The 20351-nt window shown below is 36.6% G+C and overlaps 1 protein-coding gene across 1 annotated transcript; it reads left to right on the forward strand.

Annotated features, from left to right (window-relative positions):
* Positions 1 to 8428: 8428 nt before the first annotated feature.
* Positions 8429 to 19396, forward strand: CLDN12 (claudin 12). Its single transcript, XM_045497011.1, has 3 exons — positions 8429 to 8668; positions 9981 to 10070; positions 16026 to 19396. Exon 3 carries the CDS (start codon positions 16059 to 16061, stop codon positions 16791 to 16793), a length of 735 nt encoding a protein of 244 aa, XP_045352967.1. The 5' UTR covers positions 8429 to 8668; positions 9981 to 10070; positions 16026 to 16058; the 3' UTR covers positions 16794 to 19396.
* The last annotated feature ends 955 nt before the right edge of the window (positions 19397 to 20351 follow it).

The raw sequence follows: 20351 nt of genomic DNA on the forward strand, positions 1-20351 counted from the left end.
GTGGTATTACTCAGCAATCAAAAAGAATGAAATCTTGCCATTTGCAACTATGTGGATGGAACTAGAGGGTATTATGCTAAGTGAAATTAGAAAAAGACAAATATTACTTCCCTCATATGAGGACTTCAAGATACAAAACAGATGAACATAAAGGAAGGGAAGCAAAAATAATATAAAAACAGGGAGGGAGACAAAACATAAAAGACTCTTAAATATAGAGAACAAACATAGGGTTACTGGAGGGGTGGAGGGAAGGGAGATGGGCCAAATGGGTAAGGGGCATTAGGGGAATCTACTCCTGAAATCCTTGTTGCACTATATGCTAACTAACTTGGATGTAAAGTAAAAAGAGTAAATTTAAAATTAAATACATACATACATACATAAATATTATAACCCAAAGTGCAAAAAAAAATATTCTTCAAAGCCGCTTTTAAATTATTACAAATTATTTTGGAATTTAAGGCTTAGTGAAGCCTTTACATATAGCAATAAGTATTAAATAAATATGTCAATATTCTACTTAAATTTCTTCTGATATGACACTGTGAATGAGTTTTTACAAGCATTATTCACTTTTATTTGTTCTACTTTTTGTTCCCCACTCCCACCTCTCATTCTAAGCCCCAGATCACTGGCTTTCTTTTCTATTTCTTTTTTCTTCATGGCACAAGTATTTATTGTTTCTGCTATGTTAGGCACTATGCAAGGCACAGCGTGTATAGGGTTGAAGAAAGCAGACAGGATCTGCTTCCCTATGGATCTTACTTACATTCAGTAGCAGAAACTGGGAAATTAGAATAGTCTGGTTCCACTTTACAACAAAGAATTAAGAGTGAGGAGAACATGCAGAATTTGAACATTTGTCCTGATCGTTAGGACCATGTTTCATATGGGCATGTTTTACATTTATAACTTTAGTGTCATTTTTCTATTTTACTCTTATTATTTCCTAAATATAAACAAGTAGTAATGTGAGGACAGTTTCATCAGGTAAATTTCTGAAGTTCTGACACCATAATCTTATTTTCTGCTGTGGCAAAGGATAGTAGATGTGTGCTGAGGATTAAGAGGAACTATCTCTTATTTGCTATGTCAGCAATGCCAAGGTTACTACTCCACAACTAACTGAAGCACTGTGTTATGTAACTCACTATAATGTTTCATTATTTGTATCTTCTAGTTACTGAAAAGTTGATGGTTAATTTTTATTCTAAACAGAAGGAGAAAATCTGGATCTCTTTTTATTTTATCAAACATACATTTTAAAAAGTAAAGATTTATCTTGAAATAAATATACTAACATCTCAGATGCCATTTATTTTGTCCTTAAGCAAGATTTTTTGTCATTTTTACCTTTCAAAATATATATACTTTTTGGAAGATTTATTTTATTTTTATTTTTTTTTTAGTTTTAGAGAGAGAAGACAGAGACAGAGCATGAGTGGGGGAGGGGCAGAAAGAGTGAGGGAGACACAGAATCTGAAGCAGGCTCCAGGCTCTGAGCTGTCCACATAGGGCCCAACCAGGGGCTCGAACTCACAAACTGTAAGAACATGACCTGAGCTTAAGTCAGACATTTAACCAAATAAGCTACCCAGGCGCCCCTGGAAGACTTAATTTTTATATTACTGAATACCCAGACTATCACTGTGCTATGTATAGTAAATTTTTACCACGTCCCAGTAGTTCTTGAAGAGCTTGTGTCAGATTCATTTACCGCCATGAATTACAAGTTTGTAGCATCAGCACTGTTAAGTATTAAGCAGATCATACTGTGAAGTTGGATCTGTGCTTTGAAGATGTCACCTGTGAGCAAGAATATTCCAGAAACCTATAACATTATTTTTGCAATATATATCCATATTATTATCATACCAACATGAACTTTATGGAAAATAATGTTTTCTTTTAAGTGGTAAACGTATATAATTGGGAAAAAAAGTCATAATGGGAACATTGAGGTCAAAGTTATTTAAGCTTTTATCTAGTTAGTTTTATTGTAAAGTTACATATCTTTGCTCAGTATTCATTTGCTTTGGGAGGAGGGAGTACAGAGATTTCTTTGAGAAAGTTAATGAAAGCTAAAGATTTTTTTTTCTTTCCAAAAATGTACATAAATACATGGAGTATTTTCCAAGTAGTTTCACAGGGTTTGCAAAGTTCAGATAAAAAAAAAAAAAAACTTAATAAAGGTAGATTCTCTCTAGAAATTTGTAGTATCTTTTAGTTACATTTAAAATAATGTTTCAGGTGTCTGGCTGTTTCTGTCAGTGGAGCATGCAACTCTTGATCTCAGGGTCGTGAGTTCAAGCCTCACATTGGGCATTGAGATTACTTTAAATCTATAGATAACAGCTATTTAAAAATGAAGCATACAGAATACAATTTTAAAAAAAATGTTTCAAAGCAGCAGTGAAAGCAGTAGTCTAAATTGTAAACCTTGCACAGAGGACATCTTATTTCAAAAACATGGTAACATTTTGTTTGAAGACCAAATTGTGAAATGAATTTAATGTATATTTTTAAACCCTTGAGTATCAGATTCAGTTTAAATCTGCCTGTCTCCTTATGGAATAGACAAGTGAAACAAATCCAGAAATTTTGTTTGAGTACATGATCTGTGCTGGTATTCATAATATCTAACACAGTAATGTTTCCATATACTGGACACTGTGCTGAGATTTTCACATATATTATCTCTTTTAAACACTACACTATATTGCCTTTGGGTCATTTATTAAGTTTGGTGGTGGTACATGAGAGTTTGGGTTTTTTTTAACCTTTTTGAGAGACTAATGTATTTTATAATTTAAAAAAAGTCTTTGCCTTACAAGAGTTTATACCTTGTAATTAAGTCATTTAAATAAACAGTTAATAAATGTTGGCAGACAACATGCTGTAATGTTTACTGCAAAGTTAAACAATAATGAAAATTTTATTTTTTTAAACAGCTACTTAAGGGTAGCATTTTGTTTTGTTTTGTGATTGGAGCTTGGCAAATAGAGGGAAAGTATCAGGAGTCTCTCTAGCCTTAAGTTGGGTGTCACAAGCCAGCTGAAGGAAAAGCAAAGTCAGGTAGGTAAAAGAAATGAGAATAGGAGAGAGAAAAGCATATATGTTGGAAAGTTGTAGTATTTCCCTGTGAGTATTCAGGAGTAACAGGTGGGGTTATTACCTCACTTGGCTATCAAAAGAATGAAAAAGCCAGGGACAATATCCACTACCATTTCTAGCCATCACCAGTCATTAATTTTAGGCAGTTCTAAATTTTGTACTTATTCTGTTTCTCATTATATGACTGTTGCTTAGTAGTTAATGTATTTGTAATAGAAATTAAATTCATTGGGTTGCCCAGATACTAGGCTATGTGAAGCGTAGCTATTATTTGAATCATGTCCTTGTCCTCTGAAATACTTAAAATTTGAAGATCAGCCTATACGGTTTATATTATAACTAATTTTGGAGCAATATATGGCAAAGTTGGTTTTTCTTTTCTATTTATTTTATAAACTCCAAATGCATTGAAAGTTGAAAATGAAGGACAAAAGCTTCCTTTGTTCATGGCACATATTTCAATATATTTTTCTGAAATTGCCAATATCTTCTCACCAGTGGCTTCATTTTCTTATTTGTTATCAAACGTTATTACTGTTATTATTCCAATATAAAAGGCTTTAAGAAGACCATGGTGTAATTCTCTTATAATAAGAAAAAGGATATAATTATAAAGCTAAAATATTCCTTCAGTTTTATTGTATATGGTAGGCTACAAATTGAGGGAGGTTGAAAATGGTACTTCAAATCAAGAGCAGGTGCTGAGTAAAAGCTTATGGCTTTGAATGGATTTGAAACATCATTAGATGACAGTAAATAAAAGTCTCTGGTCAACCAAATCCTAATGAGGCAAAAGAAGAGTACTCTGTAATAAGCCTCAGTTTCAAAAACAAATCTTTCCATGAACTGGTACTACTTCGAGGTCAACAGAAATTATAAGAACAATGTAATGTGTACACATGGCCTTTCCTATAAAAATAGAAACCAGAAAAAGTCACCTGCTTTAAAGAACCACTAATGCCATACTGCCAAATTTGTAACACGTTCATCAAAAGTTTATACAGGTTTGTCTGTAAAAACTGGGTTAAAAACAGTGGTGATGAAAGGAGGGGGTTCTGGGCATGGTAAATGACAAAGACTTAGCACCTGAATTCAATTACACAAAGACGCCTTCAGTTATGCCACTTTAAACCAATTCTTTTGTTCAATTTCCTTCCCTCCCCTATTCACCAGTAACTTTATTAAGACTAAAAACATGGGCGTTCATCCTACCTCTTTTATAGTAGATTACAAAGTTCTAACCATTTTTAAAATGACAGCTCACTGCTTGATTATCCAGAACGTTCTTCCCTTATTTCCTGTATTCGTTTGCTAAGGATACTGTAACAAAGTACCATAAACTGAAGGACTTAACAGAAATGTGTTGTGCCACAATTATGGAAATTAAAAATTGGAGATCACGGTGGTTCTTTCTGAGAGCTCTTGGGAGAGAATCTCTTTTGTGTTACCTGCCTAGCTTCTAGTGGTTTGCTAGTCAACTTCGGTGTTCCTTGGCTTATAGAAGCAACACCCCAATTTCTGCCATCATCTACATGGCATTGTGTGTGTGTGGGGGGGGGGGTTGTCTCCAAATTTTTCCATTTTATAAGGAAACATCATGATTGAATACGGCTCACCATAATGACCTCTTTTTAACTTCATTACCTCTGTAAAGACCCTGTCTCATCCTGAGGTATGTTGAAAGAGTTAGGACTCCCAACATTGGAACTTTTGAGGAATATGTTCTACCCATAATACTTTCCTACTTTTCTCTCTACATTTCCCAACTTCCCAATTAATAGTATTTTTTATGTGACTCCTCTAAAACATAGTATATAGGGAAATTTTTAAATTAATCTGTATTTGTTGAGTTTTAGTCATGGAAATATTATGGTGAGCTATGACTAAAACATAAAAAGGGAACAATATGTGCTAGTTGCTTCCCAATTTGGAATTGACGTGTATAATCTAGAGAAGATAAAATTATTCAGATAAGGGTGAAAGCAGGATTTGAGTGGGAAAAGAGGATAGTTGAAAGCCATTCCAAGTTCAGAATAGCTTCAACGTGCATTTCAAAAAAGTACAGTTTTAGACACAAATCCAAAATAAGGAGACTGCCCTGATCTGGAAAGTTCTGAATGGTAACAGCTACCTTTTGGGAATACCTACCACAAACTACTTACTAATTTTGAGCATATCATTTAACCTCTCTGCATCTCAATTTATTTGTCATTAATGTGGAGTTATTGTGATTAAATTAGATGATTCATGGAAAACGTGTTTGGAATGTAAGAAATATTCAATGTTCTCTATTTTTAAATTGGCAATATATACATAAGGAAATTGTTGCACATATCTTAATATGAGGAGACAAGGGCTTAAATAGGATTGTGACAATTCTTTGTAGTGAAAAAAGAGCAAATGGATATTCCAAAGGAAGAATTAAGATGTGGTCCCTAATTTAACTGAAAAGTATGAAGATTTCAAAAACAGATAAGAAATAAAGGGAAACCGCTGACAAAATAAGGAATGTTGGAAGCCATAAGGAGTATAATTATTAACTTATATTTGGAGAATGCTGAAATTAAAGTTAATGGCAGTTAACAATATGAGCTGGTACTTAGAAATAGTCCTAAAGTTATGAAAAGTCTTGGCCAGACATGTGGATTTGGAGATTTCAGGTTACCCTTTGAAGAAGTATTTATTGATAGAGAGGGCCCCAAGGACAGAGGCTTTTGATAATTGGGGAATGGGGAGAAGAACGTGAAAGCAACAGGTGGACAGGAAACAAATCAGGTAAATCAGTAGGGTAGAAATGTTGATGTTTCCAAAAACAAGAAAGCAGAGTTCGGGGTGGGTGCGGGGGGGAGAGGCAGTCAGAACTGTGCAATGTGGACCTGAAGGAGGTGGAAGACAATTCGGGAACCCAAAAGAGACCCTTGGATGCAACGGAAAGGAGTTATTAGTGACTGTGGCAGGCAGAATAATGGTCCCCTAAAGATGTCCTCATCATCTCAAGAATATGCTGTGAATATGCTCTGTTATGTGGCAAGGGAGAATTAAGGTTGCTCATCTGATGACTATAGAGTAAATTATCCTGGGTGGTGCAAATAGGTCAAATGTAATCATAAGAGTTCTTAAAAGATGACAGAGGGTTACAGAAGAACGTCTGAGTGATGTGATTCAGATGTTGAGAGGCTCAACCAGCCATTGCTGAGTTTGAAAATGGAAGGGGGCCATAAGCCAAAGAATGCAGGTGTCCTCAGGAAGCTGAGAAGACAAGGAAACAGAACCTTTCCTGAAGCTTTCAGAAAAGAATGCAGCCCTACCAACACCTTTAGTTTAACCCAGTGAGATCTGTGTCAGGTTTCTGACCTTCAGAACTGTAAGATAATAAATTTGTGTAATTTTAAGACACTGAATTTTGTGGTAATTTGTTACAGCAACAATAGGAAACTAATACAGTAAGCAGACCTTTGTAGAATTTTGGTGGCGAGAGATTGCAGTGAATTTTTTTAAGGATTTGACTTACTCCTTGAAAAGTCTCCATGATTGGGGGGGAAGGAGTCTCGTTTGAGAAAAGAATCGAAAGCCAGGATTCTTAACTGCTGATCTAAAGTCTTTCATAGAGTACTTCTGAGAATGATGTTCCAATATTCTAGTCCCACCAAGGTGTGTGCATATGCATTTTGTTCCATCTTTGCTATACCAGAGGCCAGGTTAACCATAGACATGAACTTATCAATTAGTTTAAAAATAGTGTTGTCATCCCTTCCTTTTGGTGCTGTTACTTTTTTATTATAATCAATTACATATTCATCCCAGCTAACGTCTGCTAACCAGGTAGTATTCATTAGTGATGAGGAAATAAATTATAAAATGATTTTGTATACAGTTATGGGATTCAATTCAGTTTTTTAGATGAAAGAGCTGAAGTTCAGAGCAAAGAAGTGAGTTATGCTGTGTCATATTGCCATCATCCATCACTGAGGTCGAATATTCTTTCTCATAATTACATTTCTAGGTCTAGTTTTAGGATTAGATTGCTTCTGGTCTTAGATAGCTCTATCCATCCTCTGAAGCAGTATGGCAGATGGGAAGGTAGTAATAGTGGATAGTAGACTTTCACCCTTTTCCATCACTAACAAAATTCCCTCGAGCAACACAAAATGGAAAATGGTTAAAAACAACAACAACAACAAAAACCAGTGTCAGACACTGTTGTAAACTTCTCTATGTATAGTAACTCATTCAATCCTTACCATTATTTTTAGATAAGATCCCGAGCCACAAGGAGGTTACTTAACTTGCCCAAGTTAAGTACAGGGGCAGAGTGGGATAGGGATGGATGGATGCCATTCTTTACTTTTGTTTAAAACTATGATGCTTTTTTCAAACTTTTTATTTGAAAATGTTTAAAGATACAGAGAATTGGAATGGTAAATTAACACCCATATACTTCCTCTCTCTAGATTCAACAATTACTAACATTTGCCACATTTACTTTATTTCTATTTGTGTGTGTGATCATTTGAAATTAGTAGGCATCATGACACTTCAACATCCTTTATATATGAAAAAGAAATCAGATCTGTCCAATACAAGACTTCTGAAACCTTTATTTTAATTCAGATATTCACGAATACAGTAATTCATATTTAGGAGAAGCCACAAAGAAAGGGACAGGATGTTGAAATTGTGCAGAAGATGAGAGTTAGTTCAAATATCTAATAGCCAGTTATGTGCTCAGCGCTTTGCCTGTATTAAGTCCCTTTAATTTTCAAGACAATTTTATGATGCAGGTAATCTTATCCTCATTACAGATAACCTCAGAGGGAAGTAACTTGCCCAAGGCAACCCAACTAATATGTAGCAAAACCCCATATAAAACAAAGCAGCTAAATATGTTTTTAAAATTTTAAAACAAAGGATGCTGAACTGTCACGATGCCTATCATCATAGTGATCACATACATACAAGTGGAGAGAAGATAAATGTGGCAAATGTTGATAATTGTTGAATCTAGAGCGTAAGTGTATGGATGTTCATTGTACCATTCAAATTCTCTATCTTTGAAAATATTCCAAATCAATTTGAGCTGTTTTCCTTTTTGTGACTCCATAAATGTTTTATGAAAAAAAGTATGTAAGGATTTTTGCTAACAAATCTTAAGGGGAGATCACACTTAGTAGTAAATATTTACTTGAGCACCCAACTCAAAAGTATTTTTACTTCTGTTTCGTTTAACTTTTTTTTTTTTTTTTTTAACACCTGTAACTGAAACCTGGACGGAACTGAAGGTGCAAGAGGAATAAGGTGGCTGGAGGTTGGGGAGATCGGCGAGAGGTGGTCGCAGGATGTTGCCTGCGGCCGGCGTCCCCGTGGTTTCTGGGAATTGTAGTCTCTCAGTCATTCAGGGCATTCCTGATTAGGGTCTCGGGAGAACCTGACTAAGCTCCCAGAAGCCTCCGGTGCGGCTCGCTGGGGACGCACTTCCTGGGACGCCGCGAGGGAGACGCTCTAAGAAGCTCCTCAGTGTCGGCGAGTGAAATGTCTTGGATGTGAGAAACAGGTAGGTGTGGTCAAGAATCCGGGTCTTTTGCATAAATAGTGGAGGATTTTGTGTAAAATGGCTAAGTGGAAGGGAATCAGGAACCCCGAAAACTGTTGACCACATCTCTGGACGTCAAGAATCTGGGTCCTTTGCATAAATAGTGGAGGATTTTGTGTAAAGTAGCTAAGTCGAAGAGAATCAGGGACCCTGAAAACTGTTGACCACATCTGTGGACGTGAAAATTGAGTGAGGAGGTATTTTATAAGGCTTTAAAAAATTATTTTGTACAGAGGAGTATGGAAATGTCGAGGTGTCTTGCCGCAGCAGCCAAGGGCTTGGGCTTGGCTAGCGGGGTGTGAGGTGTGGAGCTGGAAGTTGCTATTTTTGAATCACCAGCTGGTTGTGTAATGATGACCTGCTCTTGGTTCAGACCCACTCAGTGTTCCAGGGATGGGCTTGTTCACAGTCACTGTTGCGGTCTCTTTCCATTGACTCTAACCAGGAGAGCTTTTTTTTCCCCTTCTTTTTCTCTCTTTCTTTCTGCTAGCTCTGATGCTTCTAAGGGCAGGGCTTGAAGGAAAGGAGAAGGAGTGCGGGTTTTTCTGGAAGCTTGGTTTACTCTGAAGCCCAAGTTGTGTGTAATAACGCCTTGGAGGGGGCTGTCACCACGTTAGAGGAAGGCCAGATTTGGTGACCCCACTTAAAATGAAAAGTCAGGGATCCTAGTGTGTGTCTTTAATTGTAAATCAATTTACCTTAATTTGGAGTGAGGAATTCTATGATATTAACTCAAGAAACATACATTTAGAAAAGAAAAATTACAATTTGATTGAAATCTCTTCTGTGCAGACTGTTGAGGACAACATTCTATATAATAATAATAGGGCTAGTGATAAATGCCCTATCCAGGAAGTTCTGAAGCTTTTACAAGTTTGTATCCTCGTCCTACCTATTGTGATAAATAGTTTGAAAAGGAAGTTGTTGATGCTTAAAATAGATCTATGGTAACATACTTAAATGGCAGGTAGAGCCATTGGTGGAATTGTAAATTAGTTGCAAAGTTTAGGATGCACATGCAGATCAACTTTTGTTCAGCCTAGTTTTGTTATCAGTATTCTTTTAAAAGGTACAAAAGAAACAAATTTATTTTACTTTCAAGACAACTAACTGCACAGAGTTTCCTTGGCTCTCCTTATTCGTAATCATCAGAAGGATCTAAAAAATCTGTCATATATATGTGTGTGTACATTATATGTGTGTGTGTATACATATACACACGTAATTTAGAGAAGTATCATGTTAATTTGGGACATTTTCCCTATTTCTTTAGGCCCAGATCATCTCTACTGTCTATTCAGATGTGCATATATTTCTTCTAAGTTGATTAAAGTTGTTTTAGAGCTGTCAAGTACTTCAAAGAGTAAGTACATTCTTTGATTTTACTCCTTTTCCTTTTTCCACCATATATGAGATGTCATGTTTTTCTCTTGTTCAGCAAAATAAAGTTATAAGATAGATCTCCCTTGTGAGTGCAATGATTGACCTACAGTTTCTAAAATAACTCCAATTACTGGTAGAAGGGACTGCTAGTGTTACCATCAAGAATTAATGTAGCTGCTGTTACACATGTGTTCTCATATAGCTCTTCCTGGGATTATCCCTGAAAAAAATTACATAGTGATGGGTCTGTGAATTCCTAAAGCTGTTAGCCATTATTCCTGCCTTAGACTTCTTTGAACAGTATTCAAAACCATAGATATCTTTTTGAAAATACTTTTATTTGAAATGATACATTTGATCACCTTTAACTGCGTACCAAATTTTATCCATCTACTTCTCTGAAAGTCACCATGGAACAGATAGATGACAAATGTGAAGTGCTTGTTTTGAAACAGAGACTTCATTTGATGTGCTCAGTAACTACTCTAAAGAGAATGCTCTGTTATTATTGTTTTATGGCTGTAACCATGTGTGATTGTTTGCTAAGATCCGGAAGAAAAGTGTGTTCCTAGCTAAAGAAAATAAATAAGCCTACTAGTAATCATTATAAACTTAAATTTCTGACCATACTCTGTTTTACAAAGGGTTTTACTGTTCATGGTCTTACAGCTACCTTGGATGGCATTTTATAGGTGAGATATTTGAGTTCAGAGAACATAGATGACTTGCCCAGGTTGTGACTGGCATTTGGGTCTTTGGTTGCTGGGACTGTAATACCAGGTTGCCTCTTAGATGGAAACAAAAAGCCCAGACACCTGTATATTTGACCTAGCTGGTGTTCAGGAGTGCTACTTAGATTTGTTAGTGTGTTTTTAACCTTACATACTTTCTACAGTCCCTAATAAGGGATTTTCATGTGACCAAAAGGTGTTTATCTTTTTTTTTTTTTCTCCATTGCTCTTTTAAAAAGAAAATCTAAATACAAATAAAATAGTTTTGCTTTAAAAATAGTTTTGCTTTGATGAACATTAATTTGATATATTAACCACTCTTAATAAAGGAGTATATCCACTAGTAACATACCTATTAAGTTGAAAACACCAGGTTCAACACTGTCATAATTGATTGATCCATTGACCACTATGGAAGTTAACTAGTGTTGCCAATCTTAGATATTTATTTCTAGAAGAATAGTCTCTATGTAAATACTTGGGAATGGCCTCGTTTATCTTGGGAAGTTTTTAGGGCAAGAAAATGAACTTTGTTTTAAAAAAGTAGGAGAGACTGGTCACGTAAGAGTGGAAAGCGGAGGCATGGTCTAGAAGCAACTTGGAGACTTCAAAACACAGGGTATGAATGAATGAATGAGTAAGTGAGTGCATGAATGAAAGAAACTGATAACAGAGCAAATTTGTGACCTTCTCCCTGGATCATGGACTATACCCATGTGGACCTTACATTTATTTGTTTGTTTATTTCTTTAACAAATAATTGAGTGTCTTCTGTGTACCAGTGTGGGACAGAATAAAAGAGAAGGCTCTCTGTCCTCCTGGAATTCAGTCTGGTAGGAAAGATAAATGTTGAATGAGGAATTATAAGCATAATCACTGCTACCAAAGAAAAAGTACAAAGGTGCTTTCAGATCATATAACCAGGGCTGGTGGGGAGGTTAAGGATAGGGGAAGAGAAAACAGGTTTGGGGCCAGCCTCCTTGGAAATTAGAAAAATGAATACCTGTTAGGTAAGCAAAGAATAGAATGAAATTAAGAAAGTCCTAGAAGGAAAAATAGCATGAACTAAAGCCTTTAGCCAAATTTAAATGTGCAAAATTTGGGGCTCAGTCAGTAAGTGTCCGACTTCAGCTCAGGTCATGATCTCACGGTTTGTGAGTTCGAGCCCCATGTTGGGCTCTGTGCTGACAGCTCAGAGCCTGGAGCCTGCTTCAGATTCTGTGTCCCCCTCTCTCTCTGCTCCTCCCCCACTCACACTCTGTCTCTCTCTCAAAAATAAAAAATAAATAAATGTGCAAAATTTGAAGAGTTAAAAGCAGTATGGCTACATAGTCTGTAGCATGTTAGATGGGAAGCTGATACAATAAGGATGTTGAGAATTTGTCAGGAACCAGATGGTGGGATTTGAAACTTTGGAAAACATGGGAAAGTTTTGAAATTTAGAAACTGTATTCTGAGGGAAAAAGGAAGCCATTGAATGTAAGAAATGTAGCAAGGAGCATCTGGCTGGCTCTGTCGGTGGAGCATGCAACTCTTAATCTCAAGGTTATGCATTTGAGCCTCATGTTGAGTGTAGAGATTACTTAAAATCTTAAAAAAAAAAGTGAAATAATCAGATTTGTGTTTAATTATTTTGGATTAAGAATTAATTGGCATAGCACAAGAGTAGAGATCTTTCACCCTCTTAATATGAACAAATCCTAACCTGAGAGCATTATTTTCAGTTTTAAATCATTAAACATTCCTTTTCCTAACTATCCCTATTAAATGTTATTTCATCCCTCTAGTGAGATATATGACATCAAATCATGCATATGTGGAGTTAAGAACAGGTCCTAAAAAGTAAAGCAACCAAAAAAAGTTACAAAGAGCAAGGACATTAATTCCAGCACTGAGGTTGAAATTAGCTAAAGAATTGAGGTTAATAGTATTTCCCATGTGAAAAATGCCATTGCATTTCTTGTTGGCTGTGTAAATTAGGACTTCTACTCAATCTCTGGGGTATGAGCTAAGAATGCTTCAGTAAAAGCAAGTTCAGGGGACTGATATAACATGTGTGTTGATTTGATGCAGTATAAATATTAACACACTTGATCCCAAAGTAAATATTGACCCACCTCTGTTCATTAGTATCATTTGATAGTCTATAGTCTAAGAACTACAGAAATTTATTTATTAATATTAAAGTCATTCATTCTGATCTTGTTTCTTACTCCCTTTGTATTGTAGGAATTAGTGGCACAAGACAGCTTGATTGGAGAAATCTCAATTATATTGATACTCCAAGTTTTTGACACCTATCTCTGAAAGCAAGAGGGAATTTGTGATTGGGTTAGGATGCTGAGCGCATTGCCTAAAGGAGTTTTGAGGCTTTGAGAGAAACAGAAGGAACCTTTTTTCTTGAGTCTTCACAACTTTAATCAAATCATCATTCTCTTTCATTGCTCAGTCTTTTTCTAACCCTGGATGATACATTTTTATGAACAGGTACCTTACTGGTTCACTTTCCTTAATATCTAACAATATCAGTTGATAGGTAGTAATCATATAATTGATTGTTAGCATTTTGAGTTCTCATAAAGCAGCATATTCTTTCTCTCAGTCTGATTGTTAACACATTGGAGCAAGGTCCAGATCTTAGTGGCCTCAGTGTCAATCTAGGGTATTTTGCTTGTGCTAAATACTGAGTTGAATAAATCAATTCATTGAATGAATTATTACTTATAATAACTACTTCCTTGTTCAGTTCTACATTACCAGTAGCCTAATAGTGCCCAGTACTTATTTATTCCAGTATTGCCAGAATGACTTATGTGCCAGGTACTGTGCAAGTTGGTAACAGCATATGGGGGAGACAGGTAAATGAACGAAAATCAACAAGAAGCTGAAATTTGGAGCGTGACATCATTAGTAGCCTTTTCCAGTATAAACATCCTCAAACCTGCACCACAGTTTCCATTGCTGGAACAAGGTGGTTGTTTGCTAAAATTAAGCAAGACAGTTTTTCCCCCCAATTTGAATGAAAAATATAAATTCAGACTATAATTCCCTTGTTTTTTTTCATCTGTAACATATTCATAAACAATTTCTACTTCTGGTAATCTTGACAGAAGGCAACATAATAAACAAGTAGTAAACTAATATTAATGGAGAAATTCAGAACTAATTATGTTTAGCTTGAAGACTTTGAAAAATGATTCACTTGTGCTTACACTTTGATTTTATATTGTACAGTTATATAGGTATGTATACATACCTATATGTTTTCTGCTAGTAAAGTTATTCCTAGTTTATGTGATTATATTAATATGCAAATATGTTGTTTCCTAAAGAACATTATGCCTTCCCATTCAAACACATTTGATCAAGTCCTAACCCAGTTTAGCATTTTGGTCTTCTTTCTGGCCCCTGAACTCCTGGGAATGCTACTCCACCATCGCAGCAGATATTTGACTCTGCAAAGGATGATGGGGACTCTGAACACATACATACAGTATGTATGATGAAGATGCCCCTTCATCATTATCTGACTAAAAGAAGTAAATGTGCTGCCTTATCAGTCTGTTGTGTTGCCTCATTGGGGGTATGATAGAAGTCAGAGAAAATACATTTGAGTGGTTTGGAAAGTGAGTTTCAGACTCTTAAAGCTGAATAAGATACTGGTTCTTGTACTTTGTCATATACAGAGAAAGAACACAGCCTTTTATTTATTTATTTATTTAAATTTTTTTGTTTTTACATTTATTTATTTTTGAGAGAGAGAAACAGAGAATGAGCAGGGGAGGGGCAGAGAGAGAATCAGAAACAGGCCACAGGCTCCAAGCTGTCAGTACAGAGCCTGATGCAGGGCTTGAACCCACGAACCGTGAGATCATGACCTGAGCTGAAGTCGGACGCTCAACTGACTGAGCCACCCAGGCACCCCAAGAACACACACAGCCTTTTAATTTGCAATGAGAGAAAGGCCTGGCTACTTTTTTTTTTTTTTTCCTTTTCTTACAATAGCATTGGTAGAGATAGATAGGTTCTCATTACTTCAAGAATTTTTGCATTCATCTTATATGAGCACTAATTGTATAATAACCAATAACCACTACTGTAATAACCTGAAAAGCATGCAAGTCAGCTTGAGTTGGCCAGGAAGTAGTTGAGCAGACTAATTTCAGGGATCTTTGTTCTCTTCTTTTCATTTGACTAACTCATTGGAGAGGAGTTCGTTTAGATTTTGTAATTATCAGTGTGGCTAGTATATAGGAATGAGATGTTAGCTGTTGCTTTTTCTTATTTAGCGTTTATTCAGCAAACATTCTTTAAACTGCTCCATGTGCCAGGCACTGAGCTGGTCACTGAGTGCTAAGAAGTAGTTAACACTTGAATTGCTCTTACCAACATGCCAGACATGTTTTAAGTACTGGACATTATATTAACTCACTGAATACTTAAAAGAACTCTGCGAGGTAGGTACTATTATTTTTCCATTTTATAGATGAGGAAAATGAATTACAGAGAAGTTCTGTAGCTGACCCAAGGTCACTTGGTTAGTAAATGAGGAAGTGGGGATTAGAATGCTAGCAGTCTGGCTCAGAGTCCCTCCTCAGCCAATCTGCTGTCTTGTAATGCTTCTTTCCCTACATCTTTGTCTTTTATGAGCTGCCTTCACCTCAGCCGCATGCTAGTTTCATTTTACATTTCATGAGCATTGGAGGCTGAGTTTGTGTTTTTTTGTAGTTGACAGTTATGAGTCCTCCAACCCAGTATATTTAAAGGCCGGACACATTAAAGTACTTGATATATGTACATTGAATGAGTGATTAATGACAACTGAGAGACTTTAAGATGTGATGTTAAGAGAATTTGAAATTATTTTGATGGTTCTTCTGATTTGCAGAAAAATACTCATGTTCAATATTTCTTGAAACCCCAATATTTCTTGAAAATACTCATATTTGAAGAAAAGTACTCATGTTCAACAACTTCAGCTGCTACATGACCCAGGCAGTGGTAACTAAGCATATGTGAGTGTACCTGTGCTCTGAGGTCACATGCATATGTGTTTATATACATTCATATTATACATAGGAAACAGGGACAGAATTTCCCTCTTTGCATTGACATCACTAGTTGTGCTGCCAATCAGCACCACCCTTCCTGCTCTGCTCTCCTATTGTCCCCTCATGATTTGTCCTCTTGTGTGTCACCCCTAGTCTGACTGACAGTACTGCACAAGCCTGCCTGCCATGGGCTGTCGGGATGTCCATGCAGCCACAGTCCTCTCCTTCCTGTGTGGAATCGCCTCGGTAGCAGGCCTCTTTGCGGGGACTCTGCTTCCCAACTGGAGGAAATTACGACTGATCACATTCAACAGAAATGAGAAGAATCTGACTGTTTACACTGGCCTGTGGGTGAAGTGTGCCCGATATGATGGGAGCAGTGACTGCCTGATGTATGACACTACTTGGTACTCATCAGTTGACCAGCTGGACTTGCGGGTCCTCCAGTTTGCCCTGCCTCTCAGCATCCTGATTGCAATGGGTGCCCTGCTGCTCTGCCTGATTGGAATGTGTAACACGGCCTTCAGGTCCTCAGTGCCCAACATCAAACTGGCCAAGTGTCTGGTCAATAGTGCAGGCTGCCATCTGGTGGCTGGGCTGCTGTTCTTCCTGGCAGGTACTGTGAGCCTCTCCCCATCCATCTGGGTCATCTTTTATAACATTCATCTGAACAAGAAATTTGAGCCAGTCTTTGCATTTGACTATGCAGTGTATGTCACTATGGCTAGTGCTGGGGGCCTGTTTATGACTTCCCTTCTACTGTTTATTTGGTACTGTGCATGCAAATCTTTGCCTTCTCCTTTCTGGCAACCGCTGTATTCCCATCCTCCCAGTATGCATACTTACTCACAGCCCTATTCAGCACGCTCTCGCCTCTCTGCCATCGAAATTGACATTCCAGTAGTTTCACATACCACCTAATGGGGAAGTAGTTAGTTCTCAGAGAAAACTTGTAGCCTCACATTTCCCTTGTACAAGGAGCTGTTTTAGACCTATATACATTTTTCTTTGTTTCTGACCAATGAAGCCAAATTTGTATGTCCCGGTAGAATGAAGTGCTGCTAGTTTTATGAAAAGTACATTATTTCAAATGTGAATCATTCCTTTTATCTTGCTTCTTATGCTAGAAGGATTTTTAACCTCTATGTTGATATCTAATCAGTTATTCAAGTGGAAAGGACCTGTGTCTCAGTTGAGGTGATTTAGAACAACATGGTAAAGTAAAAAAATGATGGCTAAGAGAGGCTGTTGTACATGATCTTTATGAGTATTTCAGAATGTGTATTGTCCTTTTTCCATAATACCTTAAACTGGGAAGAAGGGCAATTTCAAATATAAGAAATTTCTTTCAGGTAAGGGTAATGTTTTAACAGTAGTCAGTCTACCAGCTTAAGGCTGTAACTTTTCTTACCTTTCTCTCGGGGCTAATTGTATTGAATAGAGTTTGGTATTTTGAAGATTACTTTCTTTTGTGAGTTCCTTATCTTCTACCTCATGGCAGTGTTTAAAAGTAAAATGCATTTTAAGTGATGGCAGAGAGAATAAGCCTAACATTTTAAATAACTACTAGTATGGATAACATTTAACATAATTTTAAAAGTTAATGATTCTGTAAATTGTATTATTAGAGTTAAAATGGGGCCATGCGATGGATTGGTGCTTCCTCTCTGAGGCAGAAAAGCCTTATTTTTTTTCAGATAGCATCCACCAAGTAATACTCATGCACCTGTATAATCTCTTAGTGACAAAGAGAAAGAAAGAGGCCCAAGTGGTTGGTTCTCTTTTAGACAGTGGTAGGGGACAAGCATCTGTTCTTCGGTGACAATATCAGAGATTCACTCTGGTGACTGCCTTTTGAATGATGAGTGAAGTAAGTTATGGCTTCACCATGACCACATTCACTCTTGATTCAGTTCCTGCCCTTGTCACTGATTATTTCCTTGAGCGTATATCTTTGCTCAACACTTTAGTGGGTGCTATAGAGAATACATGAAAAGTATGAGATCAGGTCCCATCCACTAAGAAATTTTAATATAATAAAGAAAATCAAACTGTTAAACAACAGGGAACAGTCTGACTTTATTGGCAGCTGGTGTTAATTTCTCAGTCATTGATCCAGGAATATATTTCAACCAGCAACATGGCTTTCTAGCAGACAGGCTTATTGTACAATACCAGCAATATTCTGGAACTTAGAAATTCAGTTCATTGGATCTTTTAGAGCACCTACCTTAGCCTAGACACTGTAATGACACTGTTGGATTCATGAGAATGGACAAAAGTGGTAGAGAAATTAAATTGTTTCCTTCTCACCTCTGAGAGTATGATGCTGTATTGAAGAGGGAGGAGTATTTAAAATCTTTCCTCTAAAGGGGTAATATTTAGGTACAACCATGTTAACACCAAGATGAATGCTTAGAAATTCAGGGAAATTGGGTCTTTACCCTTATGAATTTGAGCTGCTGACTTAATTGGTATAATTTGCTACACATTAGTACTATGTTCATAAGGATTTTGTTTTATTAACCATTACATATTTCACAAACAGCTAGTTGCATGGCAAACAGGTGGTTATTATGCCTCTTTGCAAATCTGGATATGATTCTGGTACTTCTGTGAATGTAAGTGGTTCTTCCCCACCACCCTCCCCCACCCCCCGCAATTACAGCACTAGTTTATGTATATAGCAAATAAATCCAGTTGTAAACTTGTTAAATGCCATCAGTATAAAGCATGCAAAACTATGGTTTTTTTAGTTATAGCTTCTGATTACCTTCAGTTCCATTCCTTTTTACTCTTCCCAGATGTAGCTGAATCTTGATCACTCCAAAACAATGGCAAGTAGAATTTTGAGATTAATATTAATTTACTCCTGTGCTAATTAATATCAGTCCCCTCTCTCACTAAATTTGTCCAGAAGTGTCAAGAATTCTACCATCTTCCTGTTCTTTGTATAAACAAGTTAAAGAAAAGCAGATTCAACCATTAATACACTAGACATGTTTTAGTCTGTGCGATCATAAATATAAATGTGCAGCTTTTCCTGTAAGCATTTTTTGAAGTCTTTTCATAATCTGTAGACTCAAATTAGTATTTATTATGGATATACTAGGCAAAAGAAACAGCTGTTTCCCTTATTGTCTTTAATATTTCAGATTTGCTATCAATACCTATTCTTCAAAGCCATCAAAGGAAAGCAAGTATTTACATTTCCTTTTAGTAGTTTTTGAGTACTCATCAAGCTATCATTGTGATGGGGGATATGTTTTTTTGTTGTTGTTACAAGTTATTAATGTTAAGGGCCTTTTACAGAATCCAGCTTGGAAAACAACCTTAAATATGATATGATGCACCAGATTTGGTTTATCCAGCCATGGGAGGAAAAAAAAAAAGAACCACTCTTGAGTTTACTTTACTTGTAATTATACACTATAATAGATAATGTTTGTTGTAAACTGCAATGTAAAACCTCAGTGAAACTGCACTGTATTTCTTGATGTTTATTAAAAGATGTATTTTTACAAGTTTTGTTTCCTTTTCCTCAATGATTTAAGGGAAAATGTTTTGAGAAATGTTTCTCAAATATATATAAATTGGAAAAGATACAGCCCATTTAAAGCCCTATAGAATAGCAATTGGAAAGGAATTGGAAAACATGGATTTATTATTCCAGAAGCATCAAGACCCTTCACCCATTTTAAGAGTGGTCCTAGGAGTTCACTGGACTATTTCAACATTCCACAAGAAAGCACTGAATGAAGTTAGTGTGCCAGATTTGCCTCATCAATGGAGTTTTCTCATGGTCTGTGTTCCTGAAGATTGAGAGTTCTCAAATGGTTAAATAGGAGGGTCTTTCCTTATTCTTCAGAACATGAGGTTTCCAGAAGTGGTCCTGATAGGTAAGTCACCTTAAAATTTCTGAAGCCTGGGATGGGCTTTTAGTTTTTGGATTATAGCCTTCTGGGATGCTTCTCATATGCACTCTTCACTGAATCCCCACTCTGTGGTAGTACCTTAGACGGAAGAGCCATACATTGCACTGGAAATCGGAAGCTGCTACAGATTGGGCATCCCCAGCTGAATACGCTAACACTACAATTCAGAGTCTGCCCCTCAGTTGGACAGGTTCAGTGAGGAAGACTGAGTGCTGGAGAATTCCTTAATGCAAACCAAATTCACAAGAGACTGATTTACCAACCATAAATGAGAAATACAGCTTACTGGCAACCACTATCCAAGACCTGTTTTATAAATACACCCTAAACAGATCTCCTATGAGAAAAGACAGATTCCAGCCCTGGGATAGGCAAAGTACAAGACAAGCCCAGCATATCTTTCTCTTCCAGAAAGTAGAAAATGCTCAAAGAATGATGGAGACTTGACAAATTATATAGGAGCCAGCTTGAAGAGGTTTCCCCTGGCCAAACCTGACAATCTGAGCATCAAAATGAATAGTAATGGGTTCTGATCCATTGAATA

The sequence above is a fragment of the Leopardus geoffroyi genome, chromosome A2 (genome assembly GCF_018350155.1).
Source record: "Leopardus geoffroyi isolate Oge1 chromosome A2, O.geoffroyi_Oge1_pat1.0, whole genome shotgun sequence".
NCBI lineage: Eukaryota > Metazoa > Chordata > Mammalia > Carnivora > Felidae > Leopardus > Leopardus geoffroyi.